Source organism: Vanacampus margaritifer, chromosome 15 (assembly GCF_051991255.1).
Source record: "Vanacampus margaritifer isolate UIUO_Vmar chromosome 15, RoL_Vmar_1.0, whole genome shotgun sequence".
NCBI lineage: Eukaryota > Metazoa > Chordata > Actinopteri > Syngnathiformes > Syngnathidae > Vanacampus > Vanacampus margaritifer.
The window spans coordinates 22,356,203-22,378,291 of record NC_135446.1 but is presented as its reverse complement, the minus strand read 5'-3'; the positions used below and the strand labels follow the sequence as shown (position 1 = coordinate 22,378,291).

Here is a 22,089-nt window from a genome sequence, read left to right as displayed (position 1 = left end):
AACTGAGTGGAAACAATACGTCTTATCCCTTTTATTCCAAACCTACAGAATGTTTGGTATTTCACCCAAGAAAATCAACAAATACCATACAGACGTTTTCCTGAGACTACAAAAAAATCATACAAATCAACCATGATTGATTGAAAACAGACCATCGTATGGATTTGTCTTGGTTTCATTTCCTTTTGTTTGACGTGCGTTCCCAAAGAATTTGCTTGACGTCTTTCTGCAATGTGTTGTGCAAATAAAAGTCCTGTCTCATCGTTGCCTCATGATCTCCAACATGAGACGTGTGTCCAAATATCGGAACAATGTGGGACAGTCAACGATTACAGGAAAGTCCAACACGGTGTTGGAAATTGCTCACTCAGCAGTTTCACAGCCAAATAAGAGATGATTTGTTTTTCTTTTTGTCAATTCTTGGAAATCATGTCCCATCTGAGAGGGCAGATTTTGACTGTCCTATTAAAAAAAAAAAGGACCCCAACTCATTTCCCTCATCACTGACCAGATGAGAGTCGGTACATTGTCAAAAATAAGAACTTTATCTTCCATCTTTTAAGTCCCTTTGGTTCATTTGGGATTTGCTCTGAAGTACTAATTGCTCTCGTTTCAAAACGTCCATTTGTCCTACGCTGATGGTGAGCAGCAGCTGAACATCTGCTCGAGGATGGAGTCTAAATACAGAAAGCAAGAATTTGATTTAGAAGTACTAGCGAGTGGTGCCTTGAGATACGAGTGACCCAACTGGAGTTTTTCACGCTTTGACTTGCATGCAAAAATGTGTCCTTTGGAAGATAGTGAGAATCTACTCAGGCCGTCTTCCAGTTGATATTGAGTATGCTTGAGTACTGAACATAAAATAGACAATTACACTTTGTGTATTTCCCCCCAAAAAAGAAGCTTAATGCTAACAAATAATAGACGTACGGGCTAACAAATCACATGAGTGTTCCGGTGTGGAAATCCTTTCAGCAACAAATATTTGAACAAGTGGCGCAAGCCATGTAGATAATGTAACAGTACAGGCGTACGTTCTTGATCCTCTGCGAAGAATGACTCATATTATCTTACTCGCTGGGACTGTCTCCATCTACAGCCGTACGTCTGCATTATAATCTCCGAGGTGGGCAAAGTGCACACAGCAAAAAAGAAGGCAAAAAGTCGTCATTTTCATCATAGAATGTAAAGTACAACATTGTACAGTGCCATTTTTCTTTAAAGGGGAAGTCAACCACCCCCAAAATTTCTCCACATTAATAACGTGGATGCAGTCCCACTATTCTAAATACGGTATTGTGGTTAATATTGCCTTGATGGAATATGAGTTGAGCAGCCAAATGCAGCCGTTTTTATCCATCGCTGCCACTTGCCGTCGACTAAAGATGGCATCCCAGTTGTTCGGGTCTCGGGTAACAACCAATCACAGTTCAGCTTCAGGAAACAGGTGAGCTGTGATTGGTCCTGTTTACTGCCTACTGCGATGTCATCTTCAGTCGACAGCAAGTGGCAAAATGGCCGCCTTCTGCGATTTTGCCGCGCAACTCGTATTCCACAAATAGAATATTGACCAGAATGTCATGTTTCCACTGGTGTGGTCACGTGTAACATATTTTTGTCCATAACTTCACTGGCCTCGTCTTAAAAGGCCATTTTGTTTGTTTCTACAATTGTATTGACTTAAGACCACAAAAAAGCCATCCATGACTGGAATGAAAGTGTAAACAAATGTGTTTGTTTTCTCCCTTTTGTGTGTTAACATTGCAGCTGCTGGCCGCCATCTTCTCATTCATGTCGTCCTGCTCGTTTGATGGCCGTCGTTATTCATCCTTCCGTTGTCTTCCGTCCATCTGTACGTTGTCTTGCTCGCTGGCTGGCTCCCATCTGTCCTCTTTTTTTCCCCCTTCTCATTTCCCCTCGAACCCCAGCAGGATGAGTGTCTGTTTCAGAGCCGTCTCCTCCACAAATGTGGCGTCCACCTTCTCCCGCTCCTCGAAGGGGTTCGGCGCTGAAGCACGGCAATGCGGAGGCAAGCGTCTTTGAGAGGATTTGACGTGAGAAGCACACGCGCGCACACGCCTTACCTCGCTCCTCCATCTCACAAAGCACCTTGGCCAGGTACGTCAGAGGAAGGAACTCGGTCCCGAAGCCCGCTTTGTCGTTGCCGCTGAAGGCCAATTCCTGCAGAAAGACGAGCGGGAAGGAAATGCTCCTGACTTTGAATACTTGGCAAAGAGAGAGAAGAAATGATTGGGAAGACGTTGCTTGTGGCGTGTCCAAACATTCTGTAGGCCATTATGCAAATGCGCTGCGTGCGTGCGTGCGTGCGCGCGTGCGTGCGTGCGCGTTACCTTGCTTCGGTCGTGCCTCCCCAACACATTCCGGACGTAATCTCTGGAGACGCAAGCCGAAGTGACAGGATGCTCCCACATTTGGTAGAATGGCTTTGCCTGCACACACAAAATAAGCGAGCGGCGCATGAATATGTCCTTTCCGATTTTGCGGCTTGTGAAATGTACGCTCCTTGCTAATATTTCATACTAGAAGCAAAAAGAAACGACTCGGCTCCATCGGTCACGTTGATGCAGAGCCGCTTTCCGTTTCTGTTAAACGCGTGCTCGTGCGGGAACTCATTAATCAATGTTTAATTATTGTTGTTCTCGTCCCCAAGATGAATAATTGAATCCGATTGTGAAACTTTGCCGCTCAATTATTGACGACGCTCAGCCTCGCTATCTCGGCGTGACCGGCTGGCTTTGACATGGCTGCAAATGACAACCCTGTGGAATGGCAGGCCAAAGAAATCCAAAGCAACGCCATCAAGCCTCGCTGGTGATCCGACGCGCTTCTTTGAGCTGCAGTCGGGTGCCTAATAAATTGGCAGTTGAGAGCGAACGCTTCAAAAACGGATCAACTGTGCGTGCGTGCGTGCATGTTTTGCACCCCTAACGCCTCCCAAACTCACCCAAAAAGCATCTGACTGGCAGGAAACAGAACAGAGACACAAAACACTCAACATTCCTGTGATCACAATGCAGACGGGGGGCGCACACACACACACGCACGTTAACATTCTGTTCCCACACACTTAGCACGTGGAAGTTACACAACACACAGTGATGGACCACTCGAAAGATTTGGCAAAAACACCTCTTAACACACACACACAGTAGTTGGTTCCACAAGTGGTTTGTGATTGCTGTGCGAGACCTAAAAATAAGTTCAGGACATCAAAACTTCCTGGCGACGAGATTGTGCGATTGTCTTGATGGCGGAAATCGACAAAACGTACCTCAGGAATTCGCTTTAAGACGCTGAACTTGAGTTTCTCGTTGGCCGCTCCGTTGTCCAAATCTGCGCGCACAAGAAATGGAAATGGAAGGTATTGATATTTTTCTTCTTCTAATAAGCTTGAACTCTGTTTGAAGCCGTTACAAACTGCCATGTTTTACTTCATCAACTTTTGGCTGTCACGGTAAGCAAAGTACACAAAGGAAGTACAAATACACAATATGGTCAATTAGTCAAACACAAGATCAAAAAAAATTCCTTTGTCTTCGTAGATCCAAAATCAGCCAAGAAAGACAATCATAGCAAAATGTGTCCCAACACTGCCAGGCCAAAAATTAGACCAAAAAAAAAATAATACTGTACTCCTAAAAAAAAAAAATGAATTCAATAAATGGCCGAGTTCAGGAGTAGGCAACTCTGGTCCCAGAGAACCGCAGTCATGTGTCTTTGAGATGTCTCCCTCCTCCAACATAGGTGCGGATACTTATCGCGCTTCTTCAGAGCTTGCTGATGAGTTGATCATTTGAATGGCCTGTGTTGGAGGAGGGAGACATGCAAAACACGAGGACGGGGGTTGCCCTACTACCCCTGGCCGAGTTCCATCCGACCGGCAAATGTCATCAACATCGTAGGCAATATTCTCGTTGGATTAAAAAAACAAAAATACATCAAAAAAAATCAACCCATTGTGTTGTTGGAAGGTTTTCCTCAGCGTCAATCCATGGTTGATGACATTATCAAATAGTGTTGGACCACAACGTTGCATTTGGTCCTCTTTCTCCGATTTCAGTTGTCGCTCAACCTCGACCTCCTGCTCGTCCGTCACGCATTCGCCCTCTCACCCTCTTTTCGTCCTCTGACTTCTTCCGTTTTGTTTGAAACTTCCCTAAATCCCCTTTAAATGCACAAAAATGAGACTACACCACCGCCCTCTAGTGGTGCATAAAAGAATCACTGAATAACATTTTCTAACTCTTCATAATGTTACACTAGCTTGAACCTTTTGTCATTTTTTACTAGCTATCTACAGTTGAGACGTGCCGGCGCTCGACTCATTTCATCAAGCATTTCTTTGTGTGCTTTTGACGAGCGCGAACCTGTCATGAGTCGAGACACGAAGGGTTCCGTCAGCCGCAGGAAGCGCTGGTCCACGTACTGTAGGAAAGTGTGAGGAGGGAGGCAGCGCAAAGCCAACGTCGCCAGCAGAGTGTGATAGCCTGACCCAAAAGAAAGCAAGACTCCAGTGTGGTTAGGGTCACGCGGGGTTAGGGTCACGCGAGGTTAGGGTCGCCGGGCGGCCGACGCGGCACAAATGACCAAAAGGTTCACGTGAAGATGCTCATGTTGAACCCGCTGTGATTTTCTGATGGGTTGCTTTTGTGTGTGTTGGCGGTACCGGGTGGGAGGGGCAGGCAGAGACCCCGGGTGGCTTCCAGGATTCGAAGCATGAAGTGAAACACGGCCCGCTCGCCCGCACCGGCCGGCCGTGAGCTGAAACAACACGGACACACATATTTGGACATGCGAGTGTTGTCGAATCGCACAGCAATCGTGTTGAAGGAAAAAGTTAGCATAGGCGGCGATAACCAGAATGATGATCGGACTTGGCAAAATGTCATGTGAAATCCCGTGTCGTTCCTGCACAAAGGGAGGGGATACTCACAAGCGCAGAACGTGCGGGTCCAGCTTGTGCTTCAGCCAGAGCGACTCCAGCATGTTTCTGATCAGCTCCAGCTAAACGCAAGCGCACACACGCACGCACATTAGATTGGAATGAAACGCCAGCTTGAGGCAAAGGCGGGAATTTGAGCAAACATTGTGGAACCATTTTTTCACATCTGTGGCCCCGTTTTTTTTTTGGGGGGGAGGGCTTTGTTTTTGGCATCTGGGCTGGCTCGTCCGTTTCCTCGCTTCCCTGTTTAGAAGCCGCACTTCCCATTTTCACTTCCACGCAGTCCGACTGGCGTGCGACGCACCCGCCGTCAGCGCATGTCAGCCTGCGGCGTCACTCGACTGCGTCACGCACGCCATCCGCTAAATGAACGTAACGGGAAGACAATCGACTGCTCGTTGTCCCACGCGTACGTCCTCCTTTGACCTCATTGGAGGATATGAATGATTAGTTCTGATGAGTTGTTTTTTTAATACATATGTTTGGACTACAATTTATACGACGGCGTATTAGGGCCGCCTATAAATATATATGACATTTTTGTTTCCAGAATTATTATTTACACATTCATACATTTTGGTATCTTTTTTTAAATTGGTGTGTGGAATCTGCTGCTCTTCATCATTCACTTGCGTTGACCTAAAGTATGCTAGCTTCTGATTGGTTGGTGTTAGTCAGGTGATCAGGAAGTGTTGTCGTCGCTGCCGTGTATGACGAGTAAAGTTTCATATCCGTATTTTCTATCCTGCCTTTTTGTTTCATAAACGGCGTCGCATTAACCGCCAAGCAATCCTCACATTAGACTTTAGCTACACGACGTGTTTTTCTCTCGCATATTTGGGATTTCATAAAGTCACAAATTACGTGTGAGTTTTTTCTTTTCTCGTAATATTACCCCCCTCTGAAAAAAACCTATACGTGTGCCGATTACGCCTTTGGTAGTTTGTAGCAATCCCTTAACAAAAAGCTGTGATCATTGACAAAGTACTCGGAATAAGCTTCTTCTTTTTCTCCCACAATCAGATCGATTTTTTTTTTTATTCCGTGTTTCTGTGCTGGTCGTGTCAATCCTTTGTTCTAGTCTTCGGAATGCGAGTCAATGTTGTCGTTGCGACGCACGAATGTTAGCGGAGACGCTGGATTGATGTTTTTGGAGATTGTTTTGGTTACTCCAAAAACAAAGTTGCGCCTCATTTGGCCCACTAATGTTGGTGCTTCTGACGGCTTGGGAGGTTCTGTAAATTCAGATTCAATTCTTCACAGCTGTTGTGGTTGCGGGTTCGTCTCTTCCCTCTCTCAGCCAGGCCAGTTCAGGAAGGCGGGGCCGAGCCACACCTGCATGCAGTCAGCAATCGGATCGCAACTCCCGCCCGGTCGCTGCCGGATGATTTTTGCTTTCATGGTTGCGTCGCCCGTTTCTGATCGTTTCCCAAACGACACTCGAGGTGTCGTCTTCTCATTTGACTGACTTTTTCTTTCTCCTCGTGGTGATTTTGCGATTTGTCTTTTCTTACTTGAACTTTTTTCCCTATGAGCTGATTTTTAGTTTTCCTTCCTCTCCCGATCGCACCATAACACGTTCCTTCCAACGAGCCTCTTCATGATGAAGAGCAAAGTCATCATCTTCCTCATCCCGAAGCGTGTTTCTCTGGCATAATGAAAAGCTCCCCAGACTTTTCACAACTCAACTTTCAAAAAGTATTCAGCGACTCCTTGCTTGCTCTTTGCACCGCATAACAACAAGCAACGAATCTGCGTTGTCCGTAGCAACGAGCGGGCAGGGAATCGATACGGATGACGACAAAGTCGTGTGGAATCGCAATGGATCACAACGGAACTTCCGGCTCTTTAAAAGCCGTCCTCTATTTTGTGTCAATGCAGACATTCGTCTCAATGAGCGCCAACGTGTGGTGTTGGGGACGAAAGAGCAGGAGGGCGACACTCTTTTTGTTTGTTGAGTGGACATTTGGCCGGCGTTTTTCCCAAATGAGCGTGCGTGTGCGCGCAGGGCTATCCGCCTTAACTGCTCGTTCCCCCCCTTGTCGCTTCCAATTGCGGACCATCTGCATTCCGCAGAGGTTCGCTTTTCATCGCCATTTGTTTGCGTGTCAGCGAGATTAAAGGGGAGAAAAACGACTCGACTCATTTCCATAAAACTGTTGAAAGCGCTGCTGATATACCAAGGAGGACGGCATTTGCATTTTGGGGTGGCTCCAAGGTGTGAATAAGGTATCCGTGATGACAAATAGGTGTATGTGAGGGTACACAATCCGATGTTTCCACCTTGGCGGCGAGGTCGGAAGGTCAGCTGGGCTCGGTGCCGTTCGCTTCTCCTTTTGAAAGATGCCTCATTGTCGACTCTGGATGCGCAACATTGACCTCTCACGAATAGCAAACACAAAACACAATACGGAAATGCTCTCCTCAAATGTCATGTGAGCAAACCCTGGGAGTGATTCCGAGAAAAGAAAGACTTGCAAAACACCGTCTAAGTGTTCCATTTGTACGAAAAGAGGCCAAGAATGGAAAAAAAAAAAAAAAAGGGCAACCGTTTTCCAGAAATGCCGGATAGCAAGTAGTGTTAATTTTGGAAATACATTTTTGTCCACACACATTTTTCACCGGACCAAAACTAGACTAGACTAAAACCCACATTAATAAACAACAAGTGGGACTAAATCACTAAATGCATTTCCGTCAACTAAGACGAGACCAAAAAATGTATTTCACTCCACAAAAACTGGACTAAAATCTATGCACATTTTAGACGAAACTTTTTTTCAAATCCGGTCTCTGCTAATCCGTCGCTGTGATGCTGTCATGTGACGCATCCCCTTTCAAATCTGCAGCTAGCGAGTGCAACATGCACAAACATGGCAACGACAGGAGGCGGAGTCACGGTGAAAGGGAGAAAAAAAGAGTCAATTAGAACCTAGCATGAATCCAACAGCTATAAACGGTAATGCTAATACGGCCGCTAACTAATGCTGGCTAACTTACTAGCTTGTAGCATGGAGCCATCGTGTGTCAAGTTGTTTTTCATCAAAACGATGAAAGACGTGAAATAGTTTTACATCCAAAATGTTCAACATAATCTGCTGAGAGAAAAAAAATCAATATACACGCATTAAATGATTGTCCTGACTAAAACCGGGCTAAAACTTTCTGTTGACTAAAACTAGACGAATACAATGATGTTTTCTTGGATTAAAATGAAGACTAAAATGTTCCGATTTATAGCCGACTAAAAGTTGTCTTAATATAAAGGAGATGAGCTTGACTAACTTTGATCAAAACAAACAAGCGAGGACGTTTTAAAATGTGGAGGAGACACTGACCAGTTTGGCGACATACTTGATAACCAGCGTGTCGATCTTCTTCTTTCCCAGGCGAGGCAAGTGCGTGTTCAGGTGCTCTCGCAGCTTCTCCACCGTCTGCAACGCGCGCACACACACACAGTTGGGCCTCATGTAGATGAAAGCAAAGCGGCGGGAAAAGATGGAAGCGGACGACGGGACGAGCGGCTGCTTCTAAGAATAGTGCGAGCGGCGCAATCGCATCTCGACTGAACTCTTAAACTCAAGCCAGCTGCACTTTTGCAATCGCGCTGAGCTCAGGCGGAGCTTCCCGACAACAAATTGGTCATCAAAGGCGCCATTTGAAACGTTTCCTTCCCCAAAAAATCAAATCAATCAACGTGGCTTATCTGACGGTGGCAAATTCAGCAGATTACATTAACGAGGGAAATAATTGCATTTTCATGTTGGATTTTTGGCCAACTTCATTCTGGTGTAACTTTCCACTCGAAGCTTGAAAGCTTGTGACATCATTTCACAAGAGAGACAGAAGCTCACCTCCAAAATGGAGAATTCAACTCATCTTTGTAAGGATGGACATCGCGTTTATCCAAATATTCAGTCTGAACATCTGTCTGTCTGTCTGTTAATTAATTCATCATCGTGATCCAATCCACAGGATAACAAACGCATTGGCAATTAATGATCTCTCAGCCGGCAGGAAATGATTTCATTCAATGAAAAGCTTCTCATTGGCTGCTTCAATTGGCCAAGCAGCATAAAGATGCAATGGTAGTTATTATAAAAAAAAAAAAGAGTATAAGAGATCTACCGTGTTGCAAAAAGCTCTTTTTGACAGTGTTTTCAACAGGAATGTGAATAATGATGAAACATAACCCTTGCAAAACGGAAACAGACAGAAATATACTTTTTTTTTCCTGATGAAAGAAGAGAATCTTTCTTTTGGTAGCTTCCATGTTTTGATAGCAACAGAAAACAATATTCCGTTCAATTGAAAATCTGATTGTAAAGCAGCCCTTTATATTCCACTTTGACCTCATCATGCATCGGTGCTCGATTGCTCCCAATCGTCGTTGGATTCCTTTTTCTCACCAGGCCGATGAGCAACCTCTGCTGGGGGTCCTCCTCTTGGAAAAGCGGCACCGGCTTCCCGTCTGGAGGAGACAGAAGAAATGCTTGAGGCAAAAAACGAACACTTCCCCAATCTCAGCAAGGCCGCTCATTGCTAGCAGTGGCTGTTCCCAAAAAAATCAAAATAAAGAAATAAAAAAGCCTTTAAGGGAAGAGGAGGATTGTGGGTCATCTAAAGCATTAATGGATTCTTTTTGGGGTGTGTTTTGCCTTTGAAAAAAACATCACAACGCTTGGGGGGTTGTTATGAGCCGGCGCAACCCGCTGTGAGTCGATGAATAATTGCACACGTTCATATATAATCTTTATTTAATCACGCACACGCAAGAGGCCGCCTTTTTCATGTGTCATATGTGACAACTTGCGGGGCGCAGCGTGCGTGCGAGCGGCTGCTTTATATGCAAATGTATTCTTTTCAAAAGCGCAGGTAATCATTCTCATTAGCAGAAGCATTAGCATTAGCATTAGCCGCATATTTGCATACCAACTCCCCATATTCGCTTTGGGCAAAAAAGCCAAATATTTGCCAACTTCCCAACCCTGCTATGTAAATGTTTGAATTGCATCGCTTTCATTTTGCATGACGACTTTGGCGTTCCTCAGGGCTTTTTTCCCTCCGTTTACATTTTCTACTACACACTTGACATTTTAGAGATTAATTGGGGGGGGAAAGCCTCCAGTTCTGATGAATAATGAATGAGTGAATGAATGATGGAGTCCATCAGACGATAATCAAATGTTCACACGAGTTGTGAAAACGCGTGGATGCAGAACACGATAACAGTTGAATCGAGCCACTGAGACGGGCTGAATCGCTTTTTTTTGCAAGAGAGTGATTTCAAGTTTCATGGCAGCAGTATACGGGGGGGGGCAGGGGGGGGGGGGGGTATATCTGGGTGATTTGTAGGACAATGATTAGTTTTTCTGGGTGCTTGTTTTTACAGAAATTGTGGTTTTCCTCACATTTAGTCATTTTACCAAATAAAAAATGGTTTCATAGGTTTAATAATAATAATGATATTTTTTTATATCATAATAAAAATACTTTTTAATCTTTTTTTTGTATGCAATAGTGGTCTAGTTCAAGCAGCCGTCAACTCTTAATAGTTCATGAAAAATGATAAATAACAGTCACTTATACCAAAATGCAGATGCACTGGCACCGAGGCACTACTTGTTTTTCCCATTTCTGAACATAACTCTAGGAAATGTTTTTGAGGGAGATGGAGCCTCGTTTCATGGGGACGGATATTTTGAAATAGGAACTGGCAAAGTGTTGCACTCTAATGGACCTTACATCTTAACTCTTGACTTCACAATAATGCATGGGATTTATAGAGCGCTTTTCGAGACGCTTTACAATGGAACGGGCGCATTATTCACGCGCTCACACATTCACACTGTGGTGGCGCTAAGCTACTTAAGTAGCCACAGCGGCGCTGGGGAAGACTGACGGAAGCGAGGCTGCCAATGTGCGCCTACGGTCCCGCCGACCACCACCCAACATTCGCACCTTCCACACACCAGCACTGGAGGCAATGTGTGTCGAGTGCCTTGCCCAAGGGCACGACGACACATGGCTTGGGGAACAGCCGACCTTCTGGTTACTGAGCGACCGTCTCGACACCCCGAGCCAACTTTTCTCTGTTCCTTTCTGCCCTTAACTTCCATCCATCCATTATCTGCCGCTTATCTGGGGTCGGCTCCCCCGCCTTTAGCCGCCACCCAGCTCTTTACGCACCCGACCCCTTCAGCCCCTCCCGCCCGGGCCCGTGGGTGCAGACCAGACCACCAGGCGCTCGCCAACGAGCCCCACCTCCATGCCTGGCTCCAGAGGGGGGCCCTGGTGACGATCTTGAAAACAATCGAAATCCAAAGTTTTTGTACGGCATAAGGGGTCCGAGAAGCGTGCTTTGCCTGCTCCCGCCCCTTGGACCCGTTTGCCAAAGTCCCAGGCAACTTCGCTGCCAGGATGATTGGGACGCGCTGTCAAGCCAAAGTTGAAAGAGGCTGTTGAAGAGAACTACAAAAGTAGCCGAAGAACTACAGTGACCTGGAAGGATAAGCGCTGCCTGACCTTTTAAAGGCGGAGCCTGTCACAGGCGGAACTCGTTTGAAATCAAGTCGTAGACAGCAGCAGAAGGACGCTCGCCTTCTGGTCTGAACTCTCGAGCTCGCAGACGAACGACGCGACAAACGGCGGCGAGGCGGCCGGTAAGACTTCAATTGGACACATTTGCTTCAGCAAGTTGTTTGTCTGCTAGCCGTTGTTTAGCTTTGCTCAAACGCGATGTGGTGGGATTAAACGTCAAATGTGGGATTGAGCCCATTCATTTGATTTTCAATTTTAAGACATTTGCTTATCAAATGTTACTCACAGAATCAATGGAATTGAAATGTCGTGTGATTTTTCATTTGATATGAACATATTTCATTCACTGTTTGAGTGTTAATACACATCACGGTTTGTGTAAACGTCTCTAATTAAACGTATGTGATTAGGGTTGATTTTTTTTGATGACGTTATCGCACTGTATTTCTGGGTTGCTCCATTTTGTCTTCTTCTGTAAAAGGTCAAAACAACATGAAACAGTATGTTGGAAATCTGGGTTCCATCATCACTTCCATTATGGGCTGCCATTTTCATGTGTGTTATGACCTTGTGGTAGTCGGTCAAAGTCAAGTCAAATAAATCAAATGAAGTGAAGACATTTTTTTTTTTTGCTTGATGCGCAACAGCTGCGCGGGAGCACAACATTGAGGAGCGCTGTTCCGTCATCTCCTCATTCCTCGATTTCTGTTACTTGATTTTTCATCGCTGCCTAAACCTGAGCATAAGTGAGCGTGGTGTGACCAAACCCACGGCCATGTTTGCTGCGTGTGTGTGCGAGTACGCCTCTAATGTCTTACCCGGATGCCAAGCGTCCACCGCGGCAAGAACTCTGGAAAACAGGAAGAAAAACTTTGGTGTGAATTCAAGCTCAAGCTTCATCTTGTGTTGGATCTTGAATATCCTTCAAAATGGATCCCGGCCTTCCTCGAACCGCGCTACCGAATCATTCCTGAACATTTGAAGATTAATCTGGCAAAGTGATGACCCCACCCACCAAAACAAAACATGTATTGCGGTGATCTTTTCCCCCAGCCGCTTCATGTGTCTTGAATGTCTTTTTCAATATTTTTTTTTAATTGAAGATGATTATTTTTTTTACAATTCTACATTTAAATAAAGAGAATGAAAGTGGACCTACTTTTTAGCGTCTTCTAACAAATGAGTCGTGTCGCTGGACGGTTTCTCGGTCATCTGGAAGGAAACGGCAGAGGAAGATTCGAGCACGGAACACGCACAACATTTTCAGAGAGTCGACTTTGATGACTTTGTCTTACAAGTTTGCTCCAGTAGGCCCGAACGTGGGAGCTTCTGTATCTCGGGTCGGGTTCCGCATCCAAATATGTCGTCCTCTCCGTGTTCCACTGCAGCTCGGCCCAAAAGCCCTGGAGACGAGCGGCCTGCACGCAACGGCCAGAGCAAAAACTCGGGTCGGGGCGAAAAAACTCACGTTGAAAATGCTGCTAGCAACAAACTAAAAGTTGGTGGTCCGATACAGTCCTGATGTGGATTTTGATTTCACGCATTCCGAGAGACAAGAAAGCCTTTTTTTCAGGCATGTTATTACCTTCCCTTTAAAGGCAGACTCGGTATGCAAGCGAGTGTTGCACAGCACGCCGGGGATTTCCATCAGACACGCCGGGACCTCCTGCAAGGCCCAGGGTGTGAGCCGGGTGCAAAGACCAAGTCAAGTGGGGAAACGGGCGGGAGGCCTACCTTCATGTCAAAGACCGATGAGCAAGGCAGCAGTTTATCCAAGATGAGGGTCCTCTGGTCGCTCTTTCTGTACAAAGATGCTGTAAAAAATAAAAAAAATAAAAAATTCAAATTGAAGGATTTCAAGAAGAAACATCCAACTTTGTTTCTTTTTACGCTCACCGAGAATGAACTCCTGGATTTGGTCATAGGAGTTTGGAACGTTGACGTTGTCGCACAGACACTCGATAATCTGCAGGCAAAACGAATGCATTTTGTTTGCGTATGGAGGACACGCCACGGCGCTTAAATGCCAGCCGCTCGAACCTCCAGCTCCACGTTTGCGGCAGTTCCGCTGTAAAGAAGCAGGCAGTGAAGGGCGGCCAGACGTTGAGCGGCGGCCATGTTGGAGACGCTCCTTGGGACAAAGATGGAGTACGCAAACATAAGAACAACGAAAAACAAGAACAACTTCTCTTGAGTCTGACTGTGGACCGCCGCAGAGGTGGCAAATCCGGGTCCAGAAAGTAAGAGCTAGCTCGCTAGCCAGCACCGCCGGGCCCAAGCCAAGCTGTGGCAGGGATTTGCCATTCTGGGCCCGGATTTGCCACCCGCGCTGTTGGCCGGCGCTCACCCGGGAGGCGAGTTTGATCGCAGCATCTGCAGAAGGCAGGCAGGGCTGAGTTGGACCCGGTGGACGGTCCCGCTTGCCAGGTCCAACACCGCCGCACTGGACTCCTCCTCCGCGTGCAGTACTGTGAAGCTTCCCGACTTTGACGAGAGGCCCAAGTCAGCCGCATCTCCTGAACATCCAATACCAGAACGTTTCCAGTGGGAAAGGCGTGTCCATCAGATTATCGCATACGAGACTTTTGACATTTTGTTGATGTCAGACAGAACACTTGCAAGCTCTTTCTGTGAAATATTTTTTCAGCCAAGTTCCCCAGAACCAGTCAAAAACATTTTGGGTTGGAAGAAAAGAAAACAATGCGGTACCATCCTTGTCTTTTTGGAAATCAAAAGACTTGGATTTTTTTTTTTATTATAAAAAATAAATAAACTAAATTCTAAAAAAATATTTTTGTAAACAAAAAAAATGACCATCTGTCCTCAAAAACAAATCATTTATTTCAAATCCAATGTTCAAATGATTGACAGGTGATCCTCGATGGAAATGCCTGTGACCGTTTGGCTCAAAGCGGGCCGGCGGTTCCAGAACAAGGAAATTGAATAGCCTACTGAATATACATTTGATTTGATGAACTTTGCTTTTCCCGAAATGTATACATAATGTAATGATTATTTTGAAAGGATTTTTGCACGCATTAATACAATACTTCAATTGCTTTGGCCTGAGCATGAAAACGCTGGCTATGAAAAGTCTGCACACCCCTGTTCAAATGCCACATAACAAGATCAAGTTGTACTGGGTGAGAAAAAGAACACTTGATGGTACCCGACAGGAAGAGCGAGTGGCAGAGCAGCTCCTGCTGCCTGATGTTGAGGCAGTGCAGGAAGTGAGCGCGCAGAAACACCACCACGTAGAAGCCTGCGTGCGGAAACGACAAACGCGCTGCTTTGCATTCATGAGGCGGAATGAGGACGCGCGCTCGCACCTTCACTTGGAGAAATTCTCCTCAAAGAGCAGAAGCGTGTGTGTGGGCGGCTTTGCATCACATCACGGGGAGCATTTTCTGGGTTCTTACTATCACTGTGGGGACCTTGTGGTGGAGACATGTTGGCGGTCCCCGTCAGTCCACACCTCTTTTTCAAGCTTTTAGACTTTAGGTTTGAATTGGGTCAGGATTAGATAATCCCTTGCGATGGTTAAGGTTAGCGTAAGAGGCTAAGAATTGCATGATGTCCCCACTAGGAATGTAGACCCGGTGTGTGTGTGTGTGTACTTGTACAGACGACATTGTGAGGACCAAAATACGTCTTTAACCAACAGATTGAGGACATTTTGGTGAAGTGAGGACATTTTGGCCGGTCCTCACAACTCAAGACCTCTTTTTGAGGGTCACGACTTGGTTTTAGACTTTAGCTTTGAATTGGGTTAGGGGAAGGCAATCATTTTTCATGATTGGGCGGGGCTAGGAAATGCATCAAGTCAATGAGATGTCCCCACGATGATACAAAGACAAGCGTGTGTGTGCGTGCGACCTATAGGAATGAAGAGCGGCTGGAGCTGCGCGGCGTCCCGTGTCGGCTGGCCCAAAGTGACCCGGAAAGTCTTGCTGCAGTCTAAAAGAGGATGAGAAAGAAAGTTGACACGCTGGCCCTGCACAGCCGGCGACACGTGACTGCAGGTAAAACACACACACACACACACACACACCTTTGTGAACAAAAACCACAGAATAGATGAGCTCCGGTTTGCCGCAAACGGGTCGACTGTAACACACGCACATGCTTCCTGGAAGAAAACAAACGTTTCAATTGTAGTCCTTGTAAAAATGCACGCGAGAAGACTTTTCCACACTTATTAAAACGTGTTCCTAATGTTGAGGCCAGTGAGCGAATTGATTGTGCCTCAAACAGGTTGAACTCATCAAGTCGCAATTAAATGTGCATCATTCGGTGAAGCTGCGCTCGTGAATGCACATTCAACCAACTTTGAATCAAATGGTGACGAGCCAATCTTTGTTTCATTGCGTCGGCTTGAGCCGCTTTCGTTCTCGTTTTCCCAACGAGGAACAAAACAACAACAACAGCACGTATATTGTCACTTGACATTTGATTGCGTGCGCATAAGACGTATTACCTAATGGCTTCGTTAATACTTCCATCTTGACTCGCTCCGGCTTCTCCACATAATGGTGGTCAAAACCCAAGTTCACAAACCTGTTACACACACACACACACACACACCTCTATATACACGTACTGGCCACGACATTAGGTACACCTGCACACATTGAGAGGCTCTCATAGATGTGCTAGTGTACCTAATGTTGCGGCCGTATGCCAACAATATTACAGTAGGTTTTGTTGTGTATACAACAAACATTGCAAACGGTGTACGAATAGTAGTTTGCTTACGTGACGGTTCTGAAAGCATCGGTAGGCAGCTCTAATGGGAGCTCCAACTGTGGAATAGCGACACAAAGATACTGTACATCTACACGACGCACAAAAAAGTTTGGGCTATTGGGCGACATTTCGGGATGAACCAAAAATGCACTACAATGATCAAGTTTGTGCCCTTTAATTTATCTGAAAGAAAAAAAAAATCCCAAACCCCTTGACCGCATACTTCAGTCCCGCCAGAGTCACAAAGTCGTCGGGAGACCAGAGGAAGGATCAAAGGAAGGAAATATCCAACAGCAACCAGGCATCACCCACAGTTGCAAATCCAGAATCTTTCACCAACCTCAGACGCATGCGAATTCCAACAGGATGAGGGAGACATCGAGAGACCAGAGGAAAGACTAAAGGAAGGACGGATGAAGCAGAGTGAGATCCACAAACGCCAAACTCCCCTGAGTCAGCGGCCAGTGGGAGAAGCAAATTCTTTTTGAGTTTCAGTCCATGCTGGTGTGGTGGATCTGGCATGCATGAGAACCTCCAGCAAAGATGGGAGCAAAGCACAGCAGCACCCCAGGGTTCCGCAGGCCCGGCGAGCCAACCCAGGAGTCGGGATACTCATAATACTAACTAGTTGCAGCATTCCCACAATTAGTTTTAGGCATTGAATTGGCTTTGAGATGTCATTTTGGGTCCATCCTGAAGTCGCGACTCGTTTACAATCGCATCGTGTCCATCGGCTGGCTTTGGACTTACCACAGTTTCCCAATTGTGATTGTCGTAGAACTGCACGCATCGCAGCAGGAACTTGTCCTGTGGAAAAGGCCAAATGCATTCCAGTGCCATTTTTACCGACGACGCAAAGCTTAGATGAGCGTCGCGTTACCGCCCGGGTGAGAAAATGGAGCCTCTGCGTGCGCACGTCCCATTGGACCCAGCAAAAATCCTCCGCCACTCGCTCGGCCGTCTTGGACAAACGCTCGGGATCGGCCAGCACCTGGTTCCCGGCGACACACGGCACAGGTACTCTTGAGCACACTTTTTTCAATTTTGTCTACTGATGAGTCGTGACACGTCGAAATCTTCAACGTCTCAATTGCTTTTCATTACTCTTGACTACTGTTTGGTAGCCGGGTAAACGCAACACAACCCCCACACACACACACACACACACACACACACACACACACACAACCCCCGCCCACAATGCACTGCACTGTCCGAGATGCGCACTTTGCTCTTTGGGTGTTGAGGATGGAACCCACAACCTCTATATTGGGAGACAACCACTCTAACAGCGAGCCACATCGGCCAAATGAGCGTCTCCAAAGTTGTCGTTTTAAGCCTGGAATCGCGACAGTGGCGCTTATTGGCGGCTTTTCTGAGGTCAACTTAAAGCAATTAAAAAACACACAATTCTGTGCGTTGCCGCAGCGCAGGGAAAAGTCATTACAGCAAAAGTGGAGCCGGTTTCAAATTGAAACGCTGAAACGTCCATGCTTGGAATTTCAAGCAGCCGCGAGGAGTTTTCTCTTTCTGGGAAGGTGTGAAGAGTTCAGCTTACCACTTTGTAACCCTCAAGTCTGGTCAACAGGACGTGGTACTGATCCACATCTGAAGCGCACACACAAGAACGCCGGTCAAAGGAGGCCCATGAGCCCAATGGGGGAGGAACCAAAACCCAAATGGACTCACATCCGTCTTCCGTCAAGAGCAGCAGGTGGCTCTCGTGCACGGATCTGCGCTCGCCTTCAGGGTGGAGGAACTGAAACCCAAAAGTCGTCCCGGATTTAAAGAAGGACACTCTTGGCCACGCCCCGTCGCTGCTCTACCTGCACTTTGACCCTGCAGTCTACCGCCTTTAAGACCTTGGTGTTGTTGATTGGATGGATCTCAATCAGGAGCGTCAAGCATTTGGACACTGCGAAAGGGAAGAGACCAGATTCCAGACCAGATTCCAGACCAGATTCCAAACCATCAAGCGTGCAAAGGAAGACTTTGAAAACGGCTCTTACTTGGCTTGAGGTGCTCGTCGCCATGACAGTTTTGCGCCAAGCTGACAGCTGAGAAACGGGAAGAAAATAGTGGGTGTCCCTTTAAGTCATTGACTGGCAGCCATTTTCACTCAAGCAACCCCCTTCGCTCCCGGCTGTTTGACGGCCACACAAGGCCCACAGAATATTCTCTTCTATTGCTATCAAAACAAAAGAAAGATTTGAGTCTCTTCTTTCATCAGGAAAAAAAGTACATTTGTATCGGTGTCCGTTTATCGGCATTAGGAAATAGCTAAGTTTCATCATCATTCACAAAGCAGTTGAAAACACAGACAAAAAGGGTTTGTTGCAACATGGCCCTGGTTGATCTCTTATACTCTGCTGCCACCTGCTGGCCACTTTTTGTAATAACTACCATTGCTTTAATCCACCTCTTCATGCCAGAAGCCTTCTGTTTACTCTTGCATAAAAAAGGTATAAATATGTTTTTGAGAGTGAAGGGAAAAAAACCGTCTTGACACGTTTTTGGCTTTGAATGAGTTGATTTGTCATCATATAGTAAACGTGAAATCTTGTGTTTTGGGCTCACCTAACAATGTCTCCTCCTTGTTCAGGGAGCAGCTGCTGACGCAAACCAGCTTGTCGAAAGTGTACAGGAGCTGTTGGCCAGAGACAACTTCAAAGTTAAAGACAACTGAACCATACTTGGCCAGTGGTGATTTCACACGAGCACCTTATTCTGCTTGTTGCTTGAGTCATATTTGCCAACTCGGGTGGTCCCGGTTGATCCCTACCAGGAGAGACCAGATTATTGCGGCACTTCATTCAAGTACTGCACAGCCGATGCTAAAACACGACGAGTCGGGAAAAAAAACAAAAACAAGCCGGGACCATCTTTGACCTCCCAAATCTGTTTGGCGGGCACGTCATTAAAAATGGATGCGGAAGACAAGTTTATTCACGGAGGGTTTCAAAGTTTCCTGAATCCTCAAAAAGTGCATATGAAGTGGAACCGTCACGAGGGAACTTGCGCTGGAAGCACTTTGATTTTTCAGTCCATTTGATGATGCGTGGCGCGCACACACAATACAATCCGATGCTAGCGTTTTCCTCCAGCTTATTTTTTATTATAAATAAGATCATTTGGGATGTGTGATACCACTTTTTTCAGACCGATACCAGTATGAGTGCACAACTCTTGAGTAGTCACCGATACCGAGTACCGATACCACTAGTACTTTTGATACATAAACTTTTTTTTTTTAAAGAAAAATGACAGATCATTTTAAAGACACGCTATATATGTCAATATATCATCTTTTTTTCCCCTTAAAGTTGCATGAAATAAATGCCAATTTTCTAGTCTTCCGAGTTGTATTTACTGATCATAAAACGGCCACAAGAGGGCGGCCGATATCAGCATCGGCTGGTGTCGCGAGGTCTGGCATCGGCCCGATACCGATACCTGCTATTGGTACTTACCCATCCATCAAAAAAGAAAAAGGGACAACAAATTTTAAAGGAAGACCTTATGTCCCAATATAGCATTTTTTTCCCCTTCAAATTGGATGAAATGACTGACAATTTTCTATTGTTCCTAATTGTAAAACGGCCACAATAGCGTTCGCGAGTACCGATATCTTGTAATAAGCCCAGGTATCGGTGCGGTCCCGATACCTGCTGTCAGTACTCGCCCATCCCCAATAATAAGAAATAACGACATCCGTGTAAGATGAGCTGCACAAAGAATATGCAGTGAAATGAACCCGGCCACAAATAGCCAACATTGTGGGAGGAGTTGAGGCCGCAGTCTTGATGACACAAAATGGCGGCAGAACGCTACTTTTGTAGAAATGAAACTGCTGAACTCACCTCAACCTCGTTCTTCCACAATCAAGATGCCACATATATGTGGCATAGAAAGACAATACAGTACTTCAATTGCTTTGGCCTGAGCATGAAAACGGTGGCTATGAAAAGTCTGCACACCCCTGTTCAAATGCCACATTTTTGTTACATAAAGAATGAGACCAAGATAAATCCACCATTAATGTAACCTGTGACCCGTACAACAACAAAGGAAAAAAACAATGAACCTGTTAAGTGAGATGATGTGGTTGCACAAGTGTGCACACCCTCTTAAAACAGAACGTGACTGTGTTGAGAATTCACCAATCACATTCAAAGTCACGTGAAATGAGAGTCAGCACGTACTTGTCACAATTTGAAGGCGGGCCTTTGAAGAAGCCCAAGTCAAGTTAATATGTTCTAGTAGGCTATCCCTGCCCAAAGTACATTTGAAAGCCTGAAGCTTACGCCACCCACCTTATCTCAAGCACCAATTTGAAAACAAAATGCATGCAGGTTGAACTTTTCTCCCAAGATAAAAATTGTAGACGGGAAGTTGCATACACAAGAAAAGCAACCACAATAATGACCTTCCAGGAGTAGAGGATGGCCCCGTCTCGCTCAATGTTGAGGATTAAAATGTCCACAGCTCCAGAATAGTCTGCAGACACAGCAGCATTAGATAAACAATATCCGTTTACGTTTCAATTCAGCTTATTACATCCCATGTCATAATTCAACATTGATCGGATCATTTCACACAAGCCATTTCTTTCCAGCCTTACAACATTGCACCATAAAAGCTTTGTTACGCTGTCAATCATTTCCATTTGCCGCAACATTTTTAGCAGTTCAAATGCGTCCACTGATGGCGCCATCCATCCATTGCTCTTCAGTTTGCTCGCTCTTAACGTCCTGTTCGACCAGGTTTGTTTTTGTTTTTTTTGCTCGACTCCTACAGGACACCGTAGCGGCGCAAACAAGCCCAGCACGTTGACTGTTGGGTGCATGTTGCTCCTGGTTGACCACACGTGGCAATGCTGATGGTCGCGCCAACAATACCGTGGCGGGATCATAGCAGTTGATGTCATTTCTCAATAGATACAAATTCTTCTTTTTTTTTTTTTGATTTGGATTCAGACAAAAGCCGTGTTTATTTTGTCGGTACAACTAAAAACAATTCACAGGTACAAATGATTGTTTCAAATTTCTTTTTTTTCTTTTTCTTTTTAGAAGCACAACTTGTTTTTTCTACAACTACAAATTCTCACATTTGGCTTGCACAAGTCCAGGTTTTTATTGTACAATTGCGAGTGACTTTTGCACCCAATTGAAGCCCGCAACCAGCACCCTGCCTCACCTTTCACCCTGCACACCGCCGCCTCCTTCCTTCGAATGTCAGCCTCCACATCTCTGCGCAGGTCAAACGTGGGCTGCAGCTTGAACATAAGAACGCAAGCAAATCTCGCGGTCAAAAACCACAATTCATTCGATCCAAGAACTTGTCAGTGCGTCGCTTCCCTGCAGACTTTCCGGGTGGGGCGTCACGTGACCGAAAGTCTTGTTCACTTTCGTCTTTCTTGTCAAACAAAGTTCACTTTGTCCTCAGTCAATATTCCACACCGCTGGTTGTTCATTTGTGCTGCCATAGGCCGAGGGAGGGTCACTCTAGCTGGGCTGGAATCTCTCACCACCATCCAGTCACTCGGGCAGCTCACACTAGTGTGTCACATTCATTTGTTACGCGTGCACGCACTTGGCACAGTAACAAGGCACGCTGCACACTATTGTGAGCCACTCTGAGAGGTATAGTTTAAAATATGGCTTTACAAAGTTTGTCATTGTGCAGGAATGCATTCAATGACATACAGGTGCACTGTTATTTGGCGGATGTCATATCAAAGGGTTTGTTTTTCTTTGTTTTATAAACATTTTCTTATTGCATCTGTACTTTTCCTGTCGACGGGAGATTATTGTAAATGTAGCCAACATTGCCCCCTTGCG

The 22,089-nt window shown here is 45.8% G+C and overlaps 1 protein-coding gene and 1 long non-coding RNA gene across 8 annotated transcripts; one reads left to right on the top strand and one right to left on the bottom strand.

The window, feature by feature from the left end:
* Positions 1-16: 16 nt before the first annotated feature.
* Positions 17-21,861, bottom strand: gsap (gamma-secretase activating protein). Of its 7 annotated transcripts, none has more exons than XM_077544408.1 (32): positions 21,446-21,853; positions 20,676-20,746; positions 18,971-19,027; positions 18,827-18,896; positions 18,259-18,306; positions 18,076-18,164; positions 17,939-18,008; positions 17,808-17,857; positions 17,130-17,240; positions 17,000-17,056; positions 16,259-16,305; positions 15,981-16,060; positions 15,555-15,632; positions 15,380-15,460; positions 14,673-14,765; positions 13,851-14,019; positions 13,544-13,634; positions 13,400-13,469; positions 13,238-13,317; positions 13,089-13,169; positions 12,799-12,921; positions 12,663-12,715; positions 12,322-12,353; positions 9,316-9,434; positions 8,302-8,397; positions 4,955-5,025; positions 4,688-4,782; positions 4,389-4,508; positions 3,293-3,354; positions 2,352-2,450; positions 2,085-2,225; positions 17-2,008 (listed from the first exon to the last, which is right to left on the bottom strand). In XM_077544408.1, the coding sequence occupies exons 1-31, from the start codon at positions 21,531-21,533 to the stop codon at positions 2,124-2,126; spliced, it is 2,553 nt and encodes an 850-aa protein (XP_077400534.1). In that variant the 5' UTR covers positions 21,534-21,853; the 3' UTR covers positions 17-2,008; positions 2,085-2,123. The 7 variants fall into 7 exon arrangements, 4 of the variants coding, with proteins under 4 accessions (XP_077400534.1, XP_077400531.1, XP_077400532.1 ...); XM_077544405.1 differs by having other exon boundaries at positions 2,085-2,181; positions 21,446-21,845; XM_077544406.1 differs by having other exon boundaries at positions 2,085-2,181; positions 9,373-9,434; positions 21,446-21,841.
* LOC144035054 (uncharacterized) lies at positions 11,494-19,764 on the top strand. The gene is made up of 3 exons (XR_013288362.1): positions 11,494-11,625; positions 15,386-15,525; positions 18,852-19,764. It is a non-coding gene; the product is annotated as an uncharacterized LOC144035054 (long non-coding RNA).
* Positions 21,862-22,089: the final 228 nt, after the last annotated feature.

Bases quoted from the DNA above. Each gene is read 5' to 3' on its own strand.
- gsap (XM_077544405.1), bottom strand. From the start codon at position 21,533: ATGTTCAAGCTGCAGCCCACGTTTGACCTGCGCAGAGATGTGGAGGCT. The intron at 18,165-18,258 runs GTAAGAGCCGTT...TCCCTTTCGCAG, and splicing joins CGACGAGCACCTCAAGCCAA to TGTCCAAATGCTTGACGCTC. The intron at 13,470-13,543 runs GTTCGAGCGGCT...TTTTGCCTGCAG, and splicing joins CCGCAAACGTGGAGCTGGAG to ATTATCGAGTGTCTGTGCGA.